Source organism: Pseudorca crassidens, chromosome 8 (assembly GCF_039906515.1).
Source record: "Pseudorca crassidens isolate mPseCra1 chromosome 8, mPseCra1.hap1, whole genome shotgun sequence".
Lineage (NCBI taxonomy): Eukaryota > Metazoa > Chordata > Mammalia > Artiodactyla > Delphinidae > Pseudorca > Pseudorca crassidens.
Window position 1 is genome coordinate 79,253,209 of NC_090303.1, and position 25,712 is coordinate 79,278,920.

A 25,712-nucleotide genomic window follows, 5' to 3' on the forward strand; every position below is an offset into this window, starting at 1 on the left:
CTAGTTAGGGAGTGACTATTCATATTAAAAAGAAATTCTTAACCTTCTCAAAAATAAGTGGTTCATAAAAGTAAAGAGATCTGTCTATATTTTATGTATTTCTACTTAGAGAAAAAAACAAGGCCAAAATAATGAAATGTACTGAAAACTGATCAGAAAAAAACAGTAAGCAGTTTTAAAATTGTAGTGGAACATCATAAAATGTATAATTTCATTCAAAATCCCAGATCTTACATATATCAGATACACATTATATAATAATACATGGGATTGTACTTCTCAACATTATAGATTTACTTTTTTTAAAAAATTAATTAATTAATTTTTTGACTGAGTTGGGACTTCGTTGCTGTGCATGGGCTTCAGTAGTTGTGGCATGCAGGCTTAGTAGTCGTGGCGCATGGGCTTAGTTGCTCTGCAGCACGCGGGATCTTCCCGGACCAGGGCTCAAACCTGTGACCCCTGCATTGGCAGGCGGATTCTTAACCACTGCACCACCAGGGTGCAACACTTTTTGATAGTATTGTCCTAACATTCTACAAGGTATTTACTTAATCAGTAAAAATTCACCAATGGAATAAAATATTGTTACATTTGCTAGAATCACAGATTTCAATCATGTGGTGAGGAGTTTTAATACTTTGGAAACAAGAGGCTGTGATATCTAGAGGACTCAAGTCTCACTAAGTGACAAATAGTTACTCTCAGAGCTAAACATCACTGAAAAGACAACATATGATTATCCTCTGAAACATACTGGTATTGAGGGATGAGGGTTATGGATCCCTGAGGTTGCGACCTCAACTTGAGAGTTCACGGATGTGGAAACTGACTTTCCTGAGGTCACCCAGAAGGAGATGGTCATCTTGAGTGCAGAACACAAGTCTCCTCAATCCAGTAAGTACTCCTTACGATATACCACATTCTAATTCACATTCTGAAACTTAAAAACTGTATTCCCAAATAACAAGCCAATTGCCCCTTAATTTCTGGCAAAGTTACTATTTAAGAGAGCTATAAGGTATTTAGTTAGGTATCGGTAAGAAACTATAATCAAAGACTACTAAGGGTAGGGGAGAGAAAGAAAAGTGAGTTGAACAGCAAGCAAGTTGAGGCATTTCTCTCAGGTACATATTCAATAAATCACCATCATTTGTTTTATAGTACTGTTAACTATATCTTTAAACAATATAAAATTATAATCCTTTCATATATTTAATACTTCTCTTGAATTTTAATTGGTCTGAATTTAATACTGTCATCCTACTTTCTCTGTGTTTTGGCCTTTTGTTTGTGGTGTATCTCACATATGGATTTTGGTTTTTATCCCACTCCGAGAATGTTACTAGGTCCATTTAACTCATTTATACTAAATATTCATATATATACGTATACATCGCTGTCTTCTGTAATATGGCTACTACCATTTCCTTGGCATCCTATTTTTAATCTATACTAGTTACTTTAAAAGTTTTCAAAGACATCATTGACCCTATCTTTTCTCTATTTATTGAAAGACAAATCATTTTTTACTGTGTCTTATAGAACCTGAAAAATGTAGCTTATTTTTATCACTCCATTCATTAACTTTCACAAAATCGGGAGTTTAGTTTTCACATATTGTTATTATTACTTAATTACTTCATATACCTATAACGTATTTTAGGAATCATCTTTCACGTTTTTGAGTCAAAATATTTTATAACAGTAATTTAGATTTAGCTATTTCTTATCATTATGCTCTTTTAATCTTTTATATTTTAAGTTTGATATTTCTGAGATACCACACTCATTCACCTTTCAAATATCAGGAACTCCACTTTAAATATTTTCAGGAAGGTGAATTGTATCTTTTCTGAATCTCCACCCATACTATAATATTTTCTAGTGCTTTTATTCATGAACAACTTCTTGGATGTATACTACTCTCAAGTCACACAATTTCCCATCAAATTACATATACTGTAGATATACCCTATTTCCCATCAAATAGAGTATATCTACAGTATATCTCTGTAGATACACTCTATTAAGTTCAGTAGTTGAGTGTTAAGGAAATACGAGGCAACATACACATCTTTTTTTTTTTTTTTTTCTCGGTACGCGGGCCTCTCACTGTTGTTGCCTCTCCCGTTGCGGAGCACAGGCTCAACGGCCATGGCTCACGGGCCAAGCCTATCTGCGGCATGTGGGATCTTCCCAGACCAGGGCACGAACCCGTGTCCCCTGCATCGGCAGGCGGACTCTCAACCACTGTGCCACCAGGGAAGCCCTGTACACATTTTTAACTGCAGAGAAGTGTGATAGAGTGATAAAAAAAATTTTGATGCATAATACTTATTTCCTAAGAATAAAATTCTGTTGGGGAACAGTCATAGAAATAAGAATTCAAGGAGAAAAAGCTAATAATATACAATTTGCAATGGTTACAGGTGCATATAAAATCACAACAGCATGTAAATTCTATTGAGCATTTTTACGATTAATTTAATGGTTTTATTTTAGAATCTGCATCTGTTGCAACTATTTAAATTTATGATAAAAAGTTTACAGTGATCTATAGTTGTAAAAAATTTAATTTAAGGGACATACTAGGAAAACAGTTTGAAGACTGATGTGACTGCTCCTGCCTAACTGGTCTTTTTTTAGGAAGACACATCTGGTCCTTCCTTGATACCTTTTAGAACTGTGAGAATTAGTCTTTCATTCCTTACTAGTCAGAATGGTAAGTAACGGGCTGTAGTTTCATGTACATCTACAATTTTTATTATCTTCTTCCATGTTCTTATGGGTCGTTTTTCCCCTGTTATTCATTCATTCATTCAACAAATACTTACTGAATAACTACAGTGTATTTTTCTAGGCCTTGAGGATACAACAATGTCCCCAGCACCAGAATCAGAAAAAAAAAATTAGAAAAATAAAATCAATCTCACATAGTGAGGTGGAGAAGACTGAATTACAAATAAACAAGGAGATACCTACAACAATTTTGGGTGGTGAATTGCTTTGAAGAAAAATAAAGCAGAGCAAAGAGTATGTCATTGAAGGGAGTCTATTTTTGATAATGTGGCCAGAAAAGGGCTCTCTGAAGACAATCGTATTTCAATATTGGAAGCATTTCAATTGGAAGTGAAGGGGGATAAGCCGGGCTTAACAAATGAGTCTGCCATTTCAAATCCAAGTCCCAGTTTCATATCCCCCTCAATTGCTTAACCTTATTCTTTCCAACTTATCTTTGACAAGACTGTGGACAAATTACTTTAAGCCCTGTATAGTTCAGTTTGATTTTCTGTAAAACAGAGACAACAATGACTCATGTTATAAAGGGCTTTGAGAGAACTGGAGATACTGACATAGAGCACCTAGCACAATGCTTGCCTGTTATGCAGTGGTCTCCCAATAAATCAAATCCAACTGTCAGGGAACCATCAACCTTCTCTCTATGCTTTTGTGTCTTCCTAGAGTCATTTCACTGTGGGTTAGAGATGCAGTTTGTTCTGCAACAGGTGTGAAGATACCTGACTGACTTGGGGATTGACTCGATTTGGGGGCTGTATGCTTCCATGCTGGGAATGACTAAGGACTGTTGACTTTCACGCCTCAGCCTTCTGCTTTCCAGCCTCACTTGGTTCTCTCCCCCTTTAGCTTTCTATTTCTCCCCAGTCTCAAGCGTTGTTTCTTTCCATTAAGCAGACAGTGACTATGTTACTGAAGATACCTGTTGAATGAATATGTAAATGAACAAGAAACTGAGGGAGAAGAAAAATTGGAGATGCTTTTAAATGTAGTTTTAGATATTAGTCCCTCCATTTCTAATGGACATTATCTTGAATACATATTTCAATGTATATTTAAAAAAATTATTCTCTTAAAACAATAAAGATTAATCTCTAAAGCTCTTTATATAAATCATGTTCGTGTTGTCACACATTAAACAATCCAGAATTAATATGCATAACGCACCTAAAGTGCTAAAAATGTGCTTGCTATTTAAGATCTAGCCTTAAAAACTACCCGCCAAAAGGCTACTTGTTTTTTTCAGTCAGTGTAAAACGCTTACATCAACGTTGCTCTTTTCTTTATATAACCTGAAGTACAGGTTCAGTTGCTGTTTTCTGCTTTACGTATTGTATTTCTAGTTACCTTTAAATAATACAATTATCTCTTAACATGATGGATATGTTTAAGTACCAATTTCAAAATGTTTAGAGATACCAAGAAAAAAACCCAAAGCCAAAAAAACCTCCAGCTTTAGAGAGATCGCCTACTTTTGAAAGTCATGGTAATTTAAATGGTATTAAATATGTATTATTTTGTACTTCTTTTAATATTTTGTTTACTCTAATATCTCAAAAGTCCCCTAACAGTCCTGGAGTCTATCACAGATAATTGGGCCCAGAGTTTTAATGAAGAGTACAGATGGAAGAGTAACAAAATACCAACGACCAACGAAGCTGTCACTGACAATTAGGAAATCGGACCCAGGAGACAACTGAAAAAAGTGCAGTTTGGCTTTCGAATACTCTGGCTCAGGAAGCAACTAACTACGAACACTATCCTTTTGACTCATTGGTTCCTGGTTCCGCTTCCATAAAATGATGCTGTGTTTTATGCGTTTGATTCCTCTAACGTCCCCAAGCACCTTCACTTTTGCCCATCTCTTTTGCAAGGTCATGCTAAATCACATTCCAGAGGCAAACCCTACAATGAACCTGTAGGATATATTCAAGTGAATCCTTCAGAATAGTGTCAACACCTTGTAGCTACTGGTTTGCTCGCCAGTCTCCAGAGTGAGGGTAAACTGGAGAAGTTGCACTCTGAACGAAAAGAACTGTCAGTATCAGTTGGCACTAACAGTTAATGTATGCTCCTGAAGGATAAGCTACAGGGGCCGGGGTTTACCATGCTCCCCATGCTTCCAGCTGAAGGCAGTCTTGCAGCCTCCACTCTGCTCCATCTTCACATACCAGGGAGTTAGATAGAAACAGGTGGTCTGACCTATTCTGATCTAGCATTTGTTTTCATGTATAAGCTTACTTATAAGCTTATATACTATAATTGCAATTGAAAATCCATTCAGTGGAGAGACAGAGCAATGATAAACATTCAATATCCTTAACCCAATCCACTCTTAATAACTCCATAAAGAATGGATTTGTTGAGAATTAGGGGATATAAACAGACTTTAATCTGAGGACAGCGTTAAATCAGGTTTTGGCATCATTACCTCTGATGGGGCACCTGAGTTGCTGAGGTCCCACGAGGTACCTGCATCTGGTCTGAGAAACCTCCCATTTTATTTTCAATTGCCAACCTGTTTCACACCTGTCTGTGTCCACAGGTGTAACCGCTAACGGTGAGTTCTTAGACACCACAGCATTCAGGTTCGTGTGCTGTATTCCTACCGCAGGGATCATGTTAACAGCTGGCAGCTTAGCAACTGCCACCGTCTAATTTCAGTAAAGATTAAGGCTTAAAAATCCTTAGCTGGAAATGTTCTTGGCAGAGGCCAAAGGTGCTGCTAGAGTTATTTAAAAAAAAAAAAAAAATCCCAGAGCTTAATTTAATCAAGGAAAATGAATATATCTTCAAGATCATGATGGATTTGAAGGAAATATATATTTACTGTCTTGACCAAATGGCATAAAAAAGATTTAGCAATCAGTGCATAAATTAGAAAGAGGAAAGGCAGTCTTTTTAAAACAATGCTCAGACCGATTCACATATACTCTTTTATTGAACAAATATTTCGGCAGTTTCTACTCACAGTAGATTATAAGAAAGACAAGGTCCTTATTTTCATGGAGCATATATTCTAGAAGGGGTAAAGAGATAATTAAAAAATCGATATATAAGGATGACAACTTTGATTAGAGAAAAATGCTCTGAAAAATATAAAACAGGGTAATGTGACAGGGAGTCACTGTAGATTGGGTGGGTAAAAAAGACCTATTTAAGGTGACATTTGACCTGATACCTAAGTGGGTAGGTAGAATGAGCCAGTCACAGAGGAAATATAAGCAGTAGAAAAAATGTTCAGAATTTCTTTAGATGCATTTAGGGGTAGCCAAGCAACAACTGAGTGGAAGAAAGGTAGGGAGACTTAATTCAAAGGCATATTTGCATAGGAATCACACTTTAGAAATAAACTCATATTATCATATATTTGAGAGAGGGGGCTGGTGACTTGGAGGTGCTAAACTCCAGCTCTTGGCACTGCGATTAATCTGGGCGCAGGGCATTACAAGTCACGGTGCTGCTCAGACACAGGCAGGGACTCATCAAAGAGGAAGCTAGAGGCCACAATATGTACAATATATAGGACCTTCTCTAGGTTAGAGTCAGAGGTTATTCTAAGTGTAATGGGAAGTCATGGAGGGATTTAGACAGAAAATTGGCAAAATCTGAGTTATGCTTCAAATAGATTATTCTGGCAATGTGAAGAATAGATTGTAAAGAGAATGGTAGAAAGTAGAAGCAGGGAGAACAGCTGGGATTCTATTGTGAAAATCCATGTGAAGATAATAGTGGTTTCAACTAGAACAGGAGCAGAGAAGATGGAAAGAATTGAATGTAAGCAGGATACTGTTCTGGCTGCAGATAAAACAGTATTTTCTGACGGACATGGGGGCAATGAAAAAAGAGTCATCAAAGACGACACCAACGTTTTGGTTCAACTATGCTCAAATATAAGTCAGTTTTTATGTTCCATATAGAGGTTTGAGAAGGAACCCAAATTAAAGGTGAGATATTAATTTATCTTACATTTACCAAGTCTTAATTATGTGGCAGGAACACTACACATGTATGTGTAAAGATATATATGCATACGAATGCATGCATATACATAAAGATATACACATACAGCATTTTAAAGTTGATTTTATAAAACAAAAAAATTAAGCCCATTAAAATTTAATTCAGATAAAGGATATTGTCACAATATTGCACATTGCTCATTCATAGGGCCTTTGCTCTTTCATATAGATATGAGCTAGAAAAGAAGAGAAATAGACATTTCTTTGCAATCTAAACATGAAAATAACAACACAAATTTTAAGGGAACACAGGGTATATGCAAAAGAGGAATTTTCGCATTTGCGATCATATCCTGATCTGTATGAGATACTCCTTACCAAATTCGGCCCTACTCGCACTCTACTTTCTTATATAGTTTTAGCTCTTGAGACATAGGTAAATGATATTTTAGAACCATTTTGAAGAGTAAGTGCATTAGTTCGCTAATGCCCAAAGGTAAACTGTATAAATTAATATGGCCATTTTCTTGTTTTTGGTTCTTTTTTTTTTTGGCTATGGAAAACTCAATTATCACAAAGCAAAAGTTATCTTAAAAATGAAACTTAAAAAAATTCTTTTCCTCTGAGATTTTGCTCCAAATAAGCTCCACAACCATAAGAATTTTCGAGTTTCTTTCACACGTGCATTTTGAAAGATAATACATGCAACTCGACACATAATGACCATTAACTATAAAAAAAGACAAATTAAAAAAAAAAGTTTTGGTGAGTATTTAAGCATTCATGAGTCAGCTAGAGCTTTATAAATCTTACTTCGTATTATAGGTATCTATGCCTTTGGCCCAGCAATTTCATTTCTATAGGAATACTCCCAATACACCTAAAGATTATGCATATATATTGATTCCAGCATTATTTGTTGATTAAAAAAAGGAACTTAACTGTCTCAAAAAGGGGAATTGTTGTATAAATTATCTTAATCTACACTATGGGATCCAATCGTCCATTAAAAAGAATAAAACAGATTTTAAAATACTGACATGGTAACTTTATGATATATTTTAAAAGAAGAAGTGGTACATATATACAATGGAATATTACTCAGCCGTAAAAAAGAATGAAATTGGGTCATTTGTAGAGATGTGGATGGACATAGAGTCTGTCATACAAAGTGAAGTAAGTCAGAAAGAGAAAAACAAATATCGTATATTAACACATATATGTGGAATCTAGAAAAATGGTACAGATGAACCTATTTGCAGGGCAGCAATAGAGAAGACGCAGACATAGAGAACGGATGTGTGGACACAGGGGATGAAGGGGGTGGTGGGATGAATTGGGAGATCAAGTTTGACATAAATACACTACTTTGTGTAAAACAGACAGCTAGTGGGAACTTGCAGTATAGCACAGGAAGCTCAGCTCAGTGCTCTGTGATGACCTAGACGGGTAGGATAGGGCGTGGGGTGGGATGGAGGGGATATATGTATACACATAACTGATTCACTTCATTGTACAGCAGAAACTAACACAATACTGTAAAGCAATTATACTCCAGTAAAAAAACAGGAGGATCAAAACAGTTCACAAATGTATCAATACATGGAATGATTCCATTAGGGTTGGATTAGACTGAAACAAGTTTAAAAGGTCAAACTACTAGCAATGGTTATTTGGCTATTGGGGGGGAAGACTGGAATAAGGCGGCCGTGCTGGGAGGGGTGCTGAAGAGGGCCTTTCATTTGCTGCCATAAATACTTGTGTATGGTTTGGTTTTATCCTATACTGAGTATGTCTTGGGTTTGTACATTTTAAATCAGTTTAAAACATGAAGCCAGAGAGCCACTACCCTATGACTTTCTTGACTTGACAGAAGCATATTTATTCACTTTGCATTACTATAAGCAAACATCAGCTTATGTCCTAAGACTAAACCTAGACCATATAATTTCCTGCAGTTAGTGGCATTCTCAGAACTGTGACAGTAGCCTGCTGCAGTGCTTCTCCAGGTGTGCTGAATATTTCAGATATCAATAGGCTGGGGCAGCCACTTCTTTAAGCTTAGAGCAGATTTTGATGGCATGTCACTAACAGAGTGGTTCTCGTATGTCTGCAGCATGTAATGATCACTCAGGGGCATGGCTGACTGTTTATATCCTGTGCCAACTCAGCTGATGTGTAATTAACATTATGTCTTGATAGCCTGCTGTTTGCAGCAACTTCAAGTCATGATTCTGACACATCGACAACAAGCAGTGAACACTCTGATACAGGGCCAAAGCAACACAGATGTCTATCTTCTTCAGTTTCCAGGCATGTCATACGGTAAGTGGCCTTCATGAGCATGGGACTCTTTATGCCATCAGTCACTGGCCATTTCTTTAATGGAGTGACACTGTCTTGTACTTCGTGAAATGAAGGATCCACAGTGATCATTCGTTTTTTCTGTTTGTCTTCAGATCAATTGTAGTTGTGTGCATTCATTTGATCATGGCACCGTGACAGAGGACATAAGAGCTTAGCCTCTAGAGACTGACAGAACTGGATTAATCACTTGACGCTGCCACTTACTAACTGTATAATTCTGGGCAAATTATATAACCTCTTTGTACATCAATTTAATCTGTACAGTGGGGATAATACCTACCCTCAAATAAACCTTATTCTGAAGAGTAAAAGAGATAATGTAGTAAAAGTGCTCCCCATAAATGCCTGCCACATTTGCATAATAAATATTAGATTAAATATAGCAATAATTGTATTAATAGGTGAGTGATTCAGGAATTTGTATATTACCACAGAATATGCAATATCTGGGGGCATACAGTTTTTTGAATAGGCATTAGCTGAATACAGAATTATGAAATAATTCAGTCTGGTTAAATCACAAATACAAGTATAGAATTTTAAAGCTACTGAATGGTTTATTATAATGAACTAAAACATATTAGTGTCATAAGTACTTTATGCCAATGATATCCTCCAAATGTAATACTAAAACACTGAATAAGCATAACAAACACATATAAGTTTAATACAAACACATGTAAGTTTTGGTAAGAGTTCAAACATATTCCTCAAAATCACTGTTCTTTCAGTTTGGCTTGAACCAAAATTTACCTTCATGAAAAACAAATGCAGCCTCTTAGACATGAAAGATCTAATTAATACTGTCACTATACTGGCTTCAGAATCTAAATGGGGTCCAAAACTAATCTTACTTAGAAGCTAAATAAACACCCCACATTGATAAGTAATTCATTTTCCCATTTTCAACTCTGATTTAAATGTTTATACAAGAGTCTTTGAAAAGTCTCTTCACCTCAACAGCTCTGCAAGTGTTCCCTTTGAACAATGACTTTGCAGCTGACCAAACCCGACTCTCAATCAATTTTTATGAGTACAAATTCTTGGGCTGATGGCTAGATCTCCAGCTATATCACTCATATAATACACACTCACAAGTGGTGATGAGATTCACATTATCACCAGAGCACCATTCTGACGATGGCGGCAGCAGACACAGCAGGGGTATACTGTCCTCTCTGAAAATGACTCCTTCACCTTTTAATAGTGCAGCCTGCAGGTATAGATCTATGAACTATTTGCCAATAGAATGAGAGCTATCTTTAAAAATACTGATAAAACTACCTGGCTCTTCCCAATGAATCCTTCTTGCTCAATCTCCATACATACCCATCTTGATTTTGAAGTGGGTACATTCAATTTGTCTTCCCATTACATTTGGAATTGAAAGGAAGATTCAATTGTCTTTAAAACTTCAAAAAGTTGCCAGACTACTGGCGTGTAAATCTCAAAACACTTGGGCATGGGATTCTTTGTGTGAGTACACGTACTTACATATATTTGTGTAAAGATACAATGCTTAAATATGACTTCAAATTTTAAAATGATACCTTAGGTAGAATAAATCTGAATTCATGATAGTTTGGTGGTGTTTCTCCTAAATTTTAATTACGGGGTATAGAGGTTTACCTCCTTCGGTTTAAACTGAATTTTGCCTTTAAAATGTTAAACATATTTTTGTTACGTGGAGAACTTTCTAGCTCTCCAAAGACATGGTTAATGTTCCTAAAAGACATACCAATTAATGATCTCAAAAGTATTCAACTTCCTTCTTTCATTTCTAAACTCTCTTATGGGGTGATAAAGTATACGTGGTTGTTTTATAACTTGATTCTTGTGATCATATGCCAGAAAATAAGGTAAGAAGCAAAGGATTACCTTGAACTTTACCTGGCCAGAAGCATGAGGTGTCCATTTGACCTCTCAACACTGATCTGCTAAGACCTAGTTTTCATATTAAAACAGTCAGTATATAAGAAACTCTTTAGCCTACTGTCACTTCACTGGATCTCTACACAACAAACACTCTCTGATTCATTCTTTAAAAAAATAATGAATATGATCCAGCAATCATATTCCTTGGCATTTACCCAAAGGAGCTGGAAAGTTATGTCTATACAAAAACCTGCACACAAACGTGTATAGCAGCTCAGTTCATAATTGCCAAAATTTGGAAGCAACCAAGATGTCCTTCAGCAGATGAATAAATAAACTGTGATTCATCCAGACAATGGAATATTATTTAGTGCGAAAAAGAAACGAGCTTTTGAGCTATGAAAAAACATGGAAAAATCTTAAATGCAAATTCGTAAGTGAAAGAAGCTAATCTGAAAAGGCTACATGTTGCATGATTCCAACTCTATGACTTTCTGGAAACGGCAAAACTATGGTAAAAAGATCAAGGGTTGCCAGAGGTGGAGGGGAAGATGAATAGGCAGAACACAGAGGATTTTCAAGGCAGTGAAAATGCTTTGTATGATGTTACAATAATGAATAGTATGTTTGTCCAAATACACAGAGGTACACCACCAAAAGTGAACCCTAATAAAAACTACGGACTTTTGATGAAGATGATGTGTCAACGTAGGTTCATCCTTGGTAACAAATGTACCATTCTGGTGAGTGAGGTTGACAGTGGAGGAGGCTATGTCTGGGGACAGAGGATATATAGGAAATCTCTGTACCTTCCTTTAAATTTTGTTGTGAACCTAAACTGCTCTAAAAAAAAATATCGACTAAAAGGTATGACATGTTGAACATCTGTGGTTACTGGGTGACATTCTCATGTGCTCTCATACATATTTCCACCAGTTAAACTCTAGGCTTGCTAAGAGTCAGTAGGGTTTGCTTATTAGGCCAATGACATCAGCTATTGAACTTATGGGATGGGAACTTATGAGATTCTATGTAAATGAATGACATATGACTATGAAAAAGAAGCTGCACTTCCTACAAAAAATCAGTTGAATGCTTGGAAAGATTTGACAAAGACAAGTCACTAACACAAACTTGTCAAATTAGATGTGGGTGAGACATCTATAACTGGAGAAAGAGCTGCACTCAAACTGCCTGGTAAATGCATTTCAATTCTTGTGCCAATATCAAGAAATTAAACCTGGAAACCAAAGAAGATGGCTTATAGGTGTGGTTTTTGGAGGAGGATCACTGAGAACTCCCAACAGGGAGCCCTTTCTCAAAGCAAGTGCTTGGGGTTTGTATCAAAAGATTGTCAGTGTGTGTGCGCACATGTGTGTGCATCTTTTATTAAACTCGTTGACCAAATATTGGTTCTATTTACATAAGAAAAAGTCACACTTTACCCAGGCAAAAAAAAGCACTTTTGATGAAAAGGTTATACTTTTCGTGAAGTTACCACGCTATTATGGCACATCACTAAAATAATTTTATCCAGCAGTTGATAGATGGCTTTATTTCTGCAAGACAGCAAATAATTTTCTTTCCTTGGAATTTCACCATGTTAGTCTGATCTGGGCTATTTAAACTACTTACGTGTGACTAGGAATTGATGAGATTTTACAGACTGTTTTGTGTTAAGGATCCCAAGAGAGCTTCTCTTTTCATATATATTCACTGGGAACAAAACAGCTTGGATTTATCATGAAATGGAATGACTATTACTCAAATTTATTCTCTAATGTAACTTTAACTAAATGAGTATATTCCATGAGCAAAGGTCATCCATGATTCAAAAACCAAACCAAAACAAAAAAAGAGTCAACTGAAGTGTACATTCCAATATCCTGTCTACATTCAGAATCCTATCACAAACAAATCTACCAGTCAAGGTAATTTAAAGACCTGTACATGTGAATAAGTGATATATATGGTACATTTTTATAAAAATGCATGTTTCTATGTATTAAGTTTTATCTATGAACTATCGAACAATGCAGTGACTCTCAAGGTATGCTCTTGGGATCCCGGAGCTCTTCAAGATCCTTTCAGGGACTTGGGAAGTCAAAACCATTTTTCTAACAATATTCAAACATCTTTGCCTGTTTCACACTTACTCTCTCAAGAGCGTATAGCGGAGTTTTCCAGAGGCTAAATTTCACCTGAGATTGCGACAGATTGAAGGCAGAAGCTGATGTGAAAATGCAGCTGCATTCTATTTTATTAAGCCAGAATATTAAAGAGGGGTACAAAAGCAAAAAGTAATGCCACTCATATCACTAAAATGTTTGGCCTGAAAAATAGTTATTTTAAATAAAAAGGTTATTTGCATTGGCAATATAATGGGCTTACCAATTTTATTTTAAAATGAATTAAAACATATTTTAAATTTCTCAGTTTTAATTTCTGATACAGTAAATATTGATAGATACAACCCACAAAAAACTTGAGAATGGCTTAGAGTGATTATGTGACAGGAAAAAAGTCTACTTACCTGAACAAGAACAAAGTAACGTTTTTTCCATCTTTTCCAAACCTTCTGTCCAAGGGCATACAGATATCTGGTAAGAAAAACAAGTAAAAGAATACTTTACATGAATGGTGTGGTTCCACGTAATCGTATTTCTTCCATAGGTATTCATCCTTGCAACAAGCCTGCTAAAGGCAAAGTTTAGTTCATTTGGAATCTGTGACAGCACGCAGCTTCTGTGTTACAAAATGACTGAGCCTGTTCTACGGCTTTTGAAAGGGAATTGATTTATGTGGCTTGTCAACTGTCAGTTCTTCCCACAAACTGAGCGAAGTTGGAGTTAGAAAGGATAATCGAAGAAGCAGTAGGAATTTTATTCTTATACATATTTCTTAGGAGAGACAAAGGCTACGAATTGAGGCTACAGTACCAAATGTTTCAGCTCTCAGCTGACCGGGGCTGAGGAGTGTGGCCTCGCAGGCAGCTGGCTGCAGAGTCCAGAACCCATGGAGAAGGGTCGCTGTTCAGCTGAGTGTTCCCGAGATGTGCCTGCACCAATCTCAGTTTCCATTTCCTCAACTATCAAATGAAAGGACTGGATGTGATGATTTCTGAGGTCCCTGCCAACTCCATAATTTGGAGATTTGCCTGACTTATGCAAGCTTCTTACTGCAAATTTTCCTAACTATGAAATTTAGATACTAATGAAGATGACACTGTATAATTTAACACAGTTTCAACCAAGGCTTTTGTTTAACTTTGCACTGCTATTAGTAACCTAAATTGAAATGATTCAAGTAGTCAATCACTGGAGAAGAGAACTTTTGTTCTTACTGAATATACAGATGTAAGCTTAAGTATCAAGGAGGAAAGAGAAGAAATTAAAAATTAATCAGGTATGAGTGTGTCATGGAGGGCTATTTAAAATTATACCACATACCTCCTACAAAAGTGGGAAACATTGTTAGAAGTTTAAAATATGACAAATAGAGAGCTAATTTTTAAATTAAAGTAAGACTTTTCAGTATTTTATCACAATCCCTTTTTCTAATGTGGAGGTTTAACACTGCTGAGGCTATTCAAACTAACTTAATTTATAAACAATTCTGAGTGATTTAAGAAAAGGACTATAGCTAATAGTTTGTTTAGGGGCTTAAAGTCTTCAGACTTTCTCTCAATTTTTAAAACTGAAAACTTAGCTTGAATTTTTAGTTTCTGTCTTATGAAAATAATTCTCTTTTGTAAAACAAAACAAACATACTCTTTGCCCCCTTTTGAAAAAAATATGGGATATTAGCTAAGGTGTGCTGAAATGATGGGATTTCTTATTCACTGCTAGTGAAGTGTAACATAAGACCACCTTCCTGTAGGATAACATGGCAGTATATAGAAACGGTCTCCACCTCTTCATCATAGAATTAGGGAAATAATTAGATACATACACAAAGATGTATGCTACATGGATACTTAGAACAGCGTTTTTTATATTATGGAAAAGGTGACAACTTAAATGTCCAACAGTAGGTGAATGTTTAATAAATGCTAGAAAATGCATAGAAATACTATGCCACTGAAAAAATATTTTTGATAAAATAACATAAAGAAAATTTCATTGCATAATATTATGGGAAAAGAGCAGATTCAAAACTATTGATACATAAATACTTAGTGATTTAAAATTTGTAAAAAAAATACAAAATAGATATTCCAAAATTTTAGTCATAGTGCCTTTGAGTGGTGGGATTATGGAAGATTTGAGTTGCCATCTTTATTCCCTGTGTTTCTAAATTTTCTGAATAAAAACATACAAACAAACATGGGGTTACTAAAAGTCGACATAAATCCTAGGCTCTTGCCTAGAAAGCATCACCCCAAACTGCCCAAATTAATTATATATTTTCTTTCTCTCAGACACATCAGCTAGCTGAAGGGTTTGGCAAACTTCTATTTGGTTCTCACAATACCCTTGATGACCTATCGTCTGTGCTTGTGGATGTAATGCGAATGCATTTAGAGTCTATCAGAAATATCTACCGCTACTGTTCTCACCTGTTCACTATCTCCTCCTGAGGGCCCCTTGAAACCCTTTGCCCCATCTTTGCTCTAGCCTCTAATTTCTCTTCTATGGTGCCAGTGATAGGTGTTTAGTTGCTCTCTTTCTGTCTTCCCTATGTAATTTTCCTCTGCTGAAAGGCATACACCCAAGCTCCTATTACAGGGTTAACAGCAATGACCTCAGGAGCTATACACTGTGGACACGACAGATGCTCTCTGTGCAAGTTCACTAGCAAGGAGTGCACCAAATAGCTGCTGAGGAGCCAAGAGGGCATCTGGAATAACCTCTGCCTGTGACCACAGGCTGGTTCTTCAACGTGTCTCACTTAGCATGCTGCTGGGCTACTAGGTCAGACATAAGTGAAAGTGAATAGGGATACACAAACCATCAACACCACAAGCAAGTGTAAGTCTTGCTGACAGTGAAGGTTCTGCATAAGGGATAATACTGTCATCTGCAACCTCATTAAAAATGATGCCTCACCACATTTGGAATGAAAAGGTATGGTTTCTGTGAAGACAGAAAGCAGAGGGGTGGGTGGATGTACACATGTATACTGAAAGATATTATTAGAATAAAAGACAATTCAAGACTGGAACCAAGGTAAGCATTTGAATGTTGGGCCTTGAGGTATTATGGACTATTGCACTAGAATTCAATAGAATATATACAGAAGAAGTCACAATTGATCAAACATTTCTAGAAAGGAATTGCTCATAAGAGTTTTAGTCTCTATAGAAGAAAAAAATTACATTCAACAAAAGTAAACATTTCTGCATAAAGGAAATGTTACAAATGCTATGTAGGAAAAATATGATAGCACCTGCCCTTTAGTTTTCATATTAGCCAGACAAAAATTTTACATAAAATTTTTTTGAACATATATAAAAGATATCAGAAAAGTTAACTATACTGAATAAGAACAGATTAAACTTCAACAACTCTGAGTTTTTTCACTATAAGCATGAGTTCTGGAATCAGGCATCAATATCACCATCTAGCTGCTTTTTCACTGTATAAAAGCAGATTCTTGGTGTAAAAGACACATTTAAAATTGAGGGGAGAATGAAGAAAAAAGATGTTCATCAATGTCATTTAAGAGTAAAAATTCAAAAACCATCTAAGAATCAAGCAGTTAAAATGATTACGTTGCCATTAAGAGTGATGCCAAAAACAAAAGCCCAGGACCAGATGGCTTCACAGGCGAATTCTATCAAACATTTAGAGAAGAGCTAACACCCATCCTTCTCAAACTCTTCCAAAATATAGCAGAGGGAGGAATCCTCCCAAACTCATTCTACGAGGCCACCATCACCCTGACACCAAAACCAGACAAAGATGTCACAAAGAAAGAAAACTACAGGCCAATATCACTGATGAACATAGATGCAAAAATCCTCAACAAAATACTGGAAAACAGAATGCAACAACACATTAAAATGATCATACACCATGATCAAGTGGGGTTTATCCCAGGAATGCAAGGATTCTTCAATATAGGCAAATCAATCAATGTGATACACCATATTAACAAATTGAAGGAGAAAAACCATATGATCATCTCAATAGATGCAGAGAAAGCTTTTGACAAAATTCAACACCCATTTATGATAAAAAAATCCTCCAGAAAGTAGGCATAGAGGGAACTCACCTCAACATAATAAAGGCCACATATGACAAACCCACAGCCAACACTGTCCTCAATGGTGAAAAACGGAAACCATTTCCACTAAGATCAGGAACAAGACAAGGTTGCCCACTCTCATCACTCTTATTCAACATAGTTTTGGAAGTTTTAGCCACAGCAGAGAAGAAAAAGGAATAAAAGGAATCCAGGGCTTCCCTGGTGGCACAGTGGTTGAGAGTCTGCCTGCTGATGCAGGGGACATGGGTTCGTGCCCCGGTCCGGGAAAAATCCCACATGCCGTGGAGTGGCTGGGAAGCAGCCGCATAGCACAGGGAGATCAGCTCGGTACTTTGTGACCACCTAGAGGGGTGGGATAGGGAGGGTGGGAGAGAGGGAGACGCAAGAGGGAAGAGATATGGGAACATATGTATACATATAACTGATTCACTTTGTTATAAAGCAGAAACTAACACACCATTGTAAAGCAACTGTACTCCAATAAAGATTGAAAAAAAAAAACTACAATGAGCTATCACCTCACACCAGTCAGAATGGCCATCATCAAAAAATCTACAAACAGTAAATGTTGGAGAGGGTGTGGAGAAAAGGGAACCCTCTTGCACTGTTGGTGGGAATGGAAATTGATACAGCCACTTTGGAGAACAGTATGGAGGTTCCTTAAAATGCTAAAAATAGAACTATCATATGACCCAGCAATCCCACTACTGGGCATATAACCTAAGAAAACCATAATGCAAGAAGAGTCATGTACCACAATGTTCATTGCAGCTCTATTTACAATAGCCAGGACATGGAAGCAACCTAAGTGTCCACCAACAGATGAATGGATAAAGAAGATGTGGCACATATATACAATGGAATATTACTCAGCCATAAAAAGAAACAAAACTGAGTTATTTGTAGTGAGGTGGATGGACCTAGAGTTTGTCATACAGAATGAAGTAAGTCAGAGAAAAACAAATACCGTATGCTAACACAGATATATGGAATATTTAAAAAAAAAAGTTTTGAAGAACCTACTAGAGAATGGACTTGACGACATGGGGAGGGGGAACGGTAAGTTGGGACAAAGTGAGAGAGTGGCATGGACATATATACGCTACCAAATGTAAAACAGATAGCTAGTGGGAAGCAGCCGCATAGCACAGGGAGATCAGCTCGGTGCTTTGTGACCACCTAGAGGGGTGGGATAGGGAGGGTGGGAGGGAGGGTAATGCAAGAGGAAAGAGATATGGGGACATATGTATATGTATAACTGATTCACTTTGTTATAAAGCAGGAACTAACACACCACTGTAAAGCAATTATACTCCAATAAAGATGTTAAAAAAAAAAAAAAAGACTGAGGCCAGAAAGAATGATAATGGAAAATCATAATAATGTTGTTTTTAAAAAGCTGTCACATGAACTTATACTGTATGCATGGGGAAAAAAATTCAGAAAGATGTATCAAAATGGGAAACCTGAAGTGAGTATCTGGCTGGTGAGATTAAAGATAAATTTTATTTTCTTCTTCACGCCTTTCTCCATTTTCATAATTTCTATCTTGAGCATGTCTTCCTTTTTTGTTGTTGTTGTTGTCATTTAAGTAAGGTATACTGGTAGATTACCTAAAGTAAAATTCACCCATTTTAGGTATATAATTGGACGAAACTTGAAATAGGAGGGATTTAACCACCACAGTGAATTTATAGAACACTCCCACCCCCCCACCCAAAGGTTCCTTCATGCCTTTTTATGAACCATCTCCTCCTCACATCTGCAGCTTTGCAGCCACTGATCTGATTTCTGACCTTATAGTTTTTTGTTTTCCAGGATGTCATATAAGTGGAATTACACAGCATGTAGCCTTTGGTGTCTGGCATCTTTCACTTAGTATAAAGTTTTCGAGATTCAGCTTTTGTCTGTATCAGGAGTTCATTCCTTTTTATTTCAATGTATGACTTCAATGTGTTTATCCTTTTACCAGTTGGTGGACATTTGAGTTGTTTCCACCTTTTTGGCTATCGTAAATAAAGCTGCTATAGCCATTCACATATAAGTCTTTGTGTGGGCACATGTTTGCATTTCTCCTAGGTAAATATCTAGGATTGGGATTACTGAGTTACAGTGAAAGTGTGTTTAACTTTATAAGAAACTGCCAGATTGCTTTCCATGGCTGTACAATTTTTCATTGTCATTAACAATGTATGAGAACTCATCTTACTTTTATCATTAGAAAAAAATCACTTTTATTAAGGATTTCAAGGATGTGGGCATTACAGCTCCATAAACAATACTTCTGACATGACTAAGTTGAATATCTATAGACCAAAGATGAGGATCTTTGTCACTTTATCTTGAGTACAGTGGCGAATTCCTATAAACTTTAATGGTTAAATGGGTTTTCCAGTTTTCAAAGCTATTCTCAAGTTCTGATATTTAGAGCAGTCTAAATTCTCTGTAGGTGGGTTGTCTTATCAGGGGACGATTAAAGTGTAAAGAAAGTAAGGAGAAAGGAGCCAAAATCATTTGAATATTTGGTTACAATCAGATAATCCATTTATTAGAAAGCATCTGTAAAAATCAAGATGCATTCTTTTTTTTTGAATTTATTTATTTTTGACTGCGTTGGGTCTTTTTTCTTTTTCTTTAGTCATCAGTTTTATGCACATCACTGTATACATGTCAGTCCCAATCGCCTAGTTCATCACTCAAGATGCATTCTCTCATAACTCATCTTTATGCCTAGCACTGCTGCTGAATTCAGAGTTCCATTTTTTTTGTTGTTGTTTTTAATGTTGAGTGTTAGGTTATAAATTATCTCTTTTATGGATAAAAATCCAGTAAGTTTTTTTTAATTTCAGAAAAATACACTAAAGTTACATTTAACATGTTATACTAGGCAATAGATTCATTTCGTTATACTTACACAGCAATGATTACTGAAAAATGAGTTATTCTGTATAGAGACTGTATATTCATCTATAATGAATTTTTAAAGAATCTGCATACAATAGGTTGACTTCAAATAGTCATAAAATATAATTTGATCATTCTTTAATGATTTAGAAAAGGATCCTATAAACATCTTGGGGTCATTACCATGAACTTCAATTATAACTGCATAGTTCTGTAAAAGGAGAAGGTACACCTGGTGGGACCAAATCTATTTGACATACAATGGCAATAGTGATGATTAAACAAATCCTTGAGAGTTATTTACTTGTCACTTATTTCTGTTTCATAAAAATAGTTTAGAATTTAAGAAATCTATTATTAATATTATTTTCTTGCTGTCTGAACTCTGGAAAAATTCATTTTTTTAAAGCTTTATGAAATCTGATTCTACCCCATAAAGGTGTAGAGAACATCTTCCAAGAAGTGCATTTGTCACCTGGGACAGAAAGAGTACCTTGGCTCGTATGGTAATGTTGTTAAGGGGGTGCGGTCTGCTCTGCAACTGTATTCTCCCTGAATATTTAGTAACCTGCTGAGTCATTACTAGCTTCCTCTCAATTGTAGGATTATCTCAAATTAAAAAAGTTTTTTTTCAGAGTATGTAAATTAGACCTGCCAAATACCAGGCAAACTGGGAACACACATTTAACTGGGTTTTGTGTGACAATTTACAATGTTACCCAATAAAATAAATATTTATCACACAGCATGAGACCAACATTCTCTAATGAGTGAATTTTTGTCACCTTATTTAAAGGTTTTAAAGAGCAAACCAAAAGCAAGTCTTCTGTTTTAGTTTTGGTGGGGTCTTCAACATGATTCATTTTCATCAACCTACAGAATCTGATTTTAAACAAAACATGTTTTCTCACCCTTGTTAAATTATCTCAGTTACTAAGAAATGGATGGAGGGAATTCCCTGCTGGTCCAGTGGTTAGGACTCTGAGCTTCCACTGCAGGGGGCCCAGGTTCGATCGCTGGTCGGGGAACTAAGATGCAACAAGCCAGGTGGCATGGCCAAAAAAAAACCAACAAAGAAATGGATGGAAGAGGAACACATACCAGCAGTTTTCACAGTCGTAGTCATATTACATTCTCCAGTACTCTATACTAGAGTACGACCCTAGGAAACAAATTCCCTAATCGGAGTTAAATTTGATTCAAGATTATTTAAATGAGGACAGAAGATATATTCTAATGTATGTAACACAGTTCAAAAGCACATATTTCCAATGCTAAACTGATACTAAATATAACACTTTTTCCAACGAAATATTTCCAATACATCACAATACTCATGTAACTAGAGTATTTTGGGTTATTTAAAAATAACTGCTCAGATACTATTTTAAAGTGTTTACTTTCATCAATACACCCAACTTAAGTAAGGTATTAAGAAGCTGTTCCCTTTGAACAAAAAATTGCCTGCTTAACTTTAAAATCTTCTCTTCTTACATGGGATTAGGTAACAAAGAAATTAGCAGCCCTGACACAAAGCTCGGATTTAACACATAAGAGTAAAGCCTTGAAGCATTTGGTTTTATAAATCAGTATAAATACAGCAATAATCTTAAAGTATTAATCCCTCTACTAGGGCTGTTTCTAATTGAGAGTACTAGTTCCCCCAAAGAAACATAGGAATCAGCTAGGAAACAAGGCACAAAACAAACTAACGTGTTATCAATGATCCACTCACCTACGACTTTTTTTTTGGTATTTATTTCTAACTATTCTTAGGTCGTGCTCTATCCTCAAATACCAAAGCTAAGAGACAATGAACTTTATGAATTTCTGCTTGTATATTTAAAATATGATATGGACATAGATTATGTACCAGGCTGTTAGGAAAAATGTCAAGAAAACAGAGAAAAAAAAGAAGAGAAAATAAAAGTTTTGGCACAGCCAAACCTCAAGTCAATACATTTACTATCAACAAAGCAAACGGGTCATTATTTTTCATCTATTACATCACATTTATATATGTCATTAGAGAATCTCAATACTTAACATTAAAAATTATACAACCTCTATGGTCTCAACGTGATCCTTAAAAGAGTTATCTGTTAACTTAAGAAGCCAGCTGGAACACATACCACAGCTGCTTCTAAAAGTTTTCATTTGTGGACAAACAAAAGCAGAGTCTTAATGAAATCCATCAGAATGTTCTGTGACAACAGGAATAAAAACTTTTCTGTAGAGATATGTTGATCATTAACAACATACATTACTCTATTACCAATAAAATGGTCTCAATATATTTATGGAGTAAAATGAAACTTGGTAAAAATAATCTTCAAGCAAAACAAAAATCAGTAAAATATGAAGCTTATTTTTGCTGAATTTTCAAATAGATATTTACATTTCATCACATGTTCACATTGCAATGCTTGTAAAACAAAATTACTTTAAATGCTTGTTTTTTATTCAGTACCCCTTGAGTATTTTTTTTTTTTAAAAAAACAGATTCCCATATAACATTCTGTGATTTGCCTTCCTTTAAGCCAAAAAACCTCTGAAATTAGTCTTAGTAATAAATTAAGCCATTTTCTAGAAATGCTATATATTATTTGCTAATATATATAGTCACAAAAGTTAATGAAATTTCAAGAGCTCATTTTGATTAGTTTTAAAAACTGAGATTTAACTCATCTTCATAACACAGTATGTCTAAACTACAATATACCCTATATTTTTCAAGTATAGTAAAGAAACAGCTAATATTCTCTATGCCATATTTGAAATAGAAAATGGTAATATGAAATAAAGAACTCATCTATCCAAACGCTTTAAAAGCACCTTATAAAACCTTTCTAACTTGAAGATTGTTCAAGGAACACTTCAACACACACAAATTCTCCAGACATCTTACTAAACATTGTAGTTTAGTTTCAATTAGGGTGGTGGCATACAGTTCTAATAGAAAGGAGCATATGATGATTTATTTGCACGGAGTCCATGGTGTGGGAGTTCATGGTTTTACTTTATGGTGAAAAATCATCACTAATGAATATTTGAAAAACATAATTGTATACAGAAACTGGGAATTATGCGGTGCTTGAAAAAAAAGACTATTACTTTTGGGAGATCACTTATGACTCTAGCTTTTTATTCAAAGAAATGGAAAAATCAATCTACATGTTGAATGATAAAGCCTATTCTTCTACAAGCCTTCATTTCTCAAGGAAAAATACAGAAAGAAAAAAAATCAATATATAGAGTAGTTTAGTCCTGGAAAGGGCTTTCTTAAAGAGAAACCTCAGTCAAGGTTGAAAGAGCAATTAATGCAGGCTCAAAAATCTGGGCCATTCTGATAGAGTTCAGTTAACATGTGGCAGAAGTAATCATCCACTTGTGAAAATGATTTTCGGTTCATTCTCAAACACCTTTCAGACACTCATGATCCCATTTAACTGACAACAATACAGGCTATCCGTGGGCATCACTGCATTTGATGTGAAAACCAATAGGGACCAAATGCCCTCAGGCACTTTCAGTCATTCCCTGCAGTCTGTGCTCACAGCTTCCCCGCATAAAAGGAATCTTCCTTCTTTCACTACATTCTTTCCTTTATTTAACCCCACAAGATTAAGCCTTTTTTTTTTCTTTTTTTTTTTGGTTTTGTTTTCAGCTAAGGATGAGAAAAAGAAACTGATTCAAAACAACAGTGTGACCTGGGCATTAAGAAACCTAGAAGTAAATACTTTCCAGTTGGCTTTTATATACTTCCTGAATTCTTATGGGAAAGAGAACAAGAGGTGAGGCTGCAAGGAGAGGATCATCACCAAACAAAATCACAGAACATTTTGAAAGAAATGATGAATGATGAAAAATCAGAAACTCCTATTGTTCAGTAAGAAGTTAAAATGCGCGTGCTATGTCAGCAGGAGACCTGTGACAGCAAAGGAATAAAATGTAGTTCTTCCTTTTCTGTATCACGTTTTGTAGAATCAGCAACATGAACTGCCTCCCCCCACCCTTTTTCTGAGAAGTCTCATCTTCTGCTAGTTTAATCTCAGCTAGATGGGAGTTAAACTTGAGCTCTTATCAGCATTTTCAGATTCAGTCTAACAGTCTAAGGTATAAATGCTATCCTCTAAAAACTGGCTTGCTGGGACTTCCCTGGTGGCGCAGTGGTTAAGACGCTGCACTCCCAATGTAGGGGGCCCAGGTTCAATCCCTGGTCAGGGAACTAGGTCCCACATGAATGCCGCAACTAAGAGTTCGCATGCTGCAGCTAAGGAGCCCTCGAGCCTCAACTAAGACCCAGCGCAATCAAATAAATAAATAAATATTTTTTTAAAAATTGGCTTGCTATTCACAAACTAGAATATGAATATAGGCAAACTGCCAAGATGAGAAGACCATAAAGCCCTATTCCACCCTCAGATTAAGACATCAAGATCTACAAGTGACCACTCTTAAAGGAGGTGTTCTAATATAAATGGCAATGCACTACCACCTAGAAACAAAACTGATCTGGGTAAATTATACTATAAGCAGTTCTACAAGAAGCAGTTTTAAACAGCTAAACACAAGCCAAACCATGGAACTAAATCAACCTGTACAGAGAAATCTTTTGTTATGAAGGCAGTTTTTCCTATATTTTTTGATAACTGATCATCAGTACACTTTTATATCTCAATTAGCAGAAAAAGTGCCCCAATACATATTTTTGAATGGTTCATGACCTTACCAATGCTGATATTTAGAAAGTTATACAAATATCTTAGGGTCTCATTCTAATATACTCTACTACAGAGTACATATTTTGTAGGCATAGTTTCATGTTTTTCCTCAGTTTAAATGTCCTTCGAAATATAATAATACTTTTCTGCATGTGCAGAAACTTTACTGCCTTGTTAAAAGTTAAAATTAGTGACCTTTCCAAGTTGATTATAAAATGTCTCAGAAGAGGACAAGAGGGAAAAAATGTCACAAGAATGTACTGAGTAACCTACCCCAACCAGGCAAACTTGCTTAGAGTCAAGCCTATGCCTGCATCTCCTGGGAGAAGGGTGGAGGGTAGCTGCTATGAAGATGTGACTCTCTAGGGGCTATGACACATTCCAAAGGGAAGGATGCCCCGCACCATTTAGCAAAAAACCTCTGGCACACGTGATGATGAAAATGAAATAATTTACTTAGGCGCTCCTAGATATTTTTGTGATACAATCCATTACGCTTTCTTCTCCCTGAAAATGCAAATGGTTTGGAAATCAGGAAACAAAAGTTTTAGCAAAGGCTTTTATGCATGTATCATAGTACATATTATTTATAAGGTATTGGAAGGTACTGGAAATACCTTCCCTTTGGGGGCACAAAATTCCTAAAGCAATGCAAAATGGTCACACACTTTTACACTGTATATACGGTACAGGTAATCCTGAGTTAACACAGATATGGTAGGCCTCAGTTTCCTCTTCTGTAAGTGGATATATCTGTTCTACCTGCTTCATATTTAGGCTAAATTCAAGTGAAATACGTACATAAAATGTCCATTTTATAAACTGCACACACTCTAAAAAGAAAATCATCGAGAAGATAATTTGGGATTCC

At 35.9% G+C, this 25,712-nt stretch overlaps 1 protein-coding gene across 23 annotated transcripts in view; it reads right to left on the minus strand.

Moving 5' to 3' along the window:
- CADPS2 (calcium dependent secretion activator 2) overlaps nucleotides 1-25,712 on the minus strand; it is a 483,200-nt gene that overhangs the window by 183,318 nt on the left and 274,170 nt on the right. For all 23 annotated transcript variants that reach the window (XM_067746860.1, XM_067746861.1, XM_067746863.1 and 20 more), the window contains exon 9: nucleotides 13,537-13,603. In XM_067746860.1, coding sequence (XP_067602961.1) covers nucleotides 13,537-13,603 — 67 coding nt within the window. The remainder of the gene's footprint in view (nucleotides 1-13,536; nucleotides 13,604-25,712) is intronic.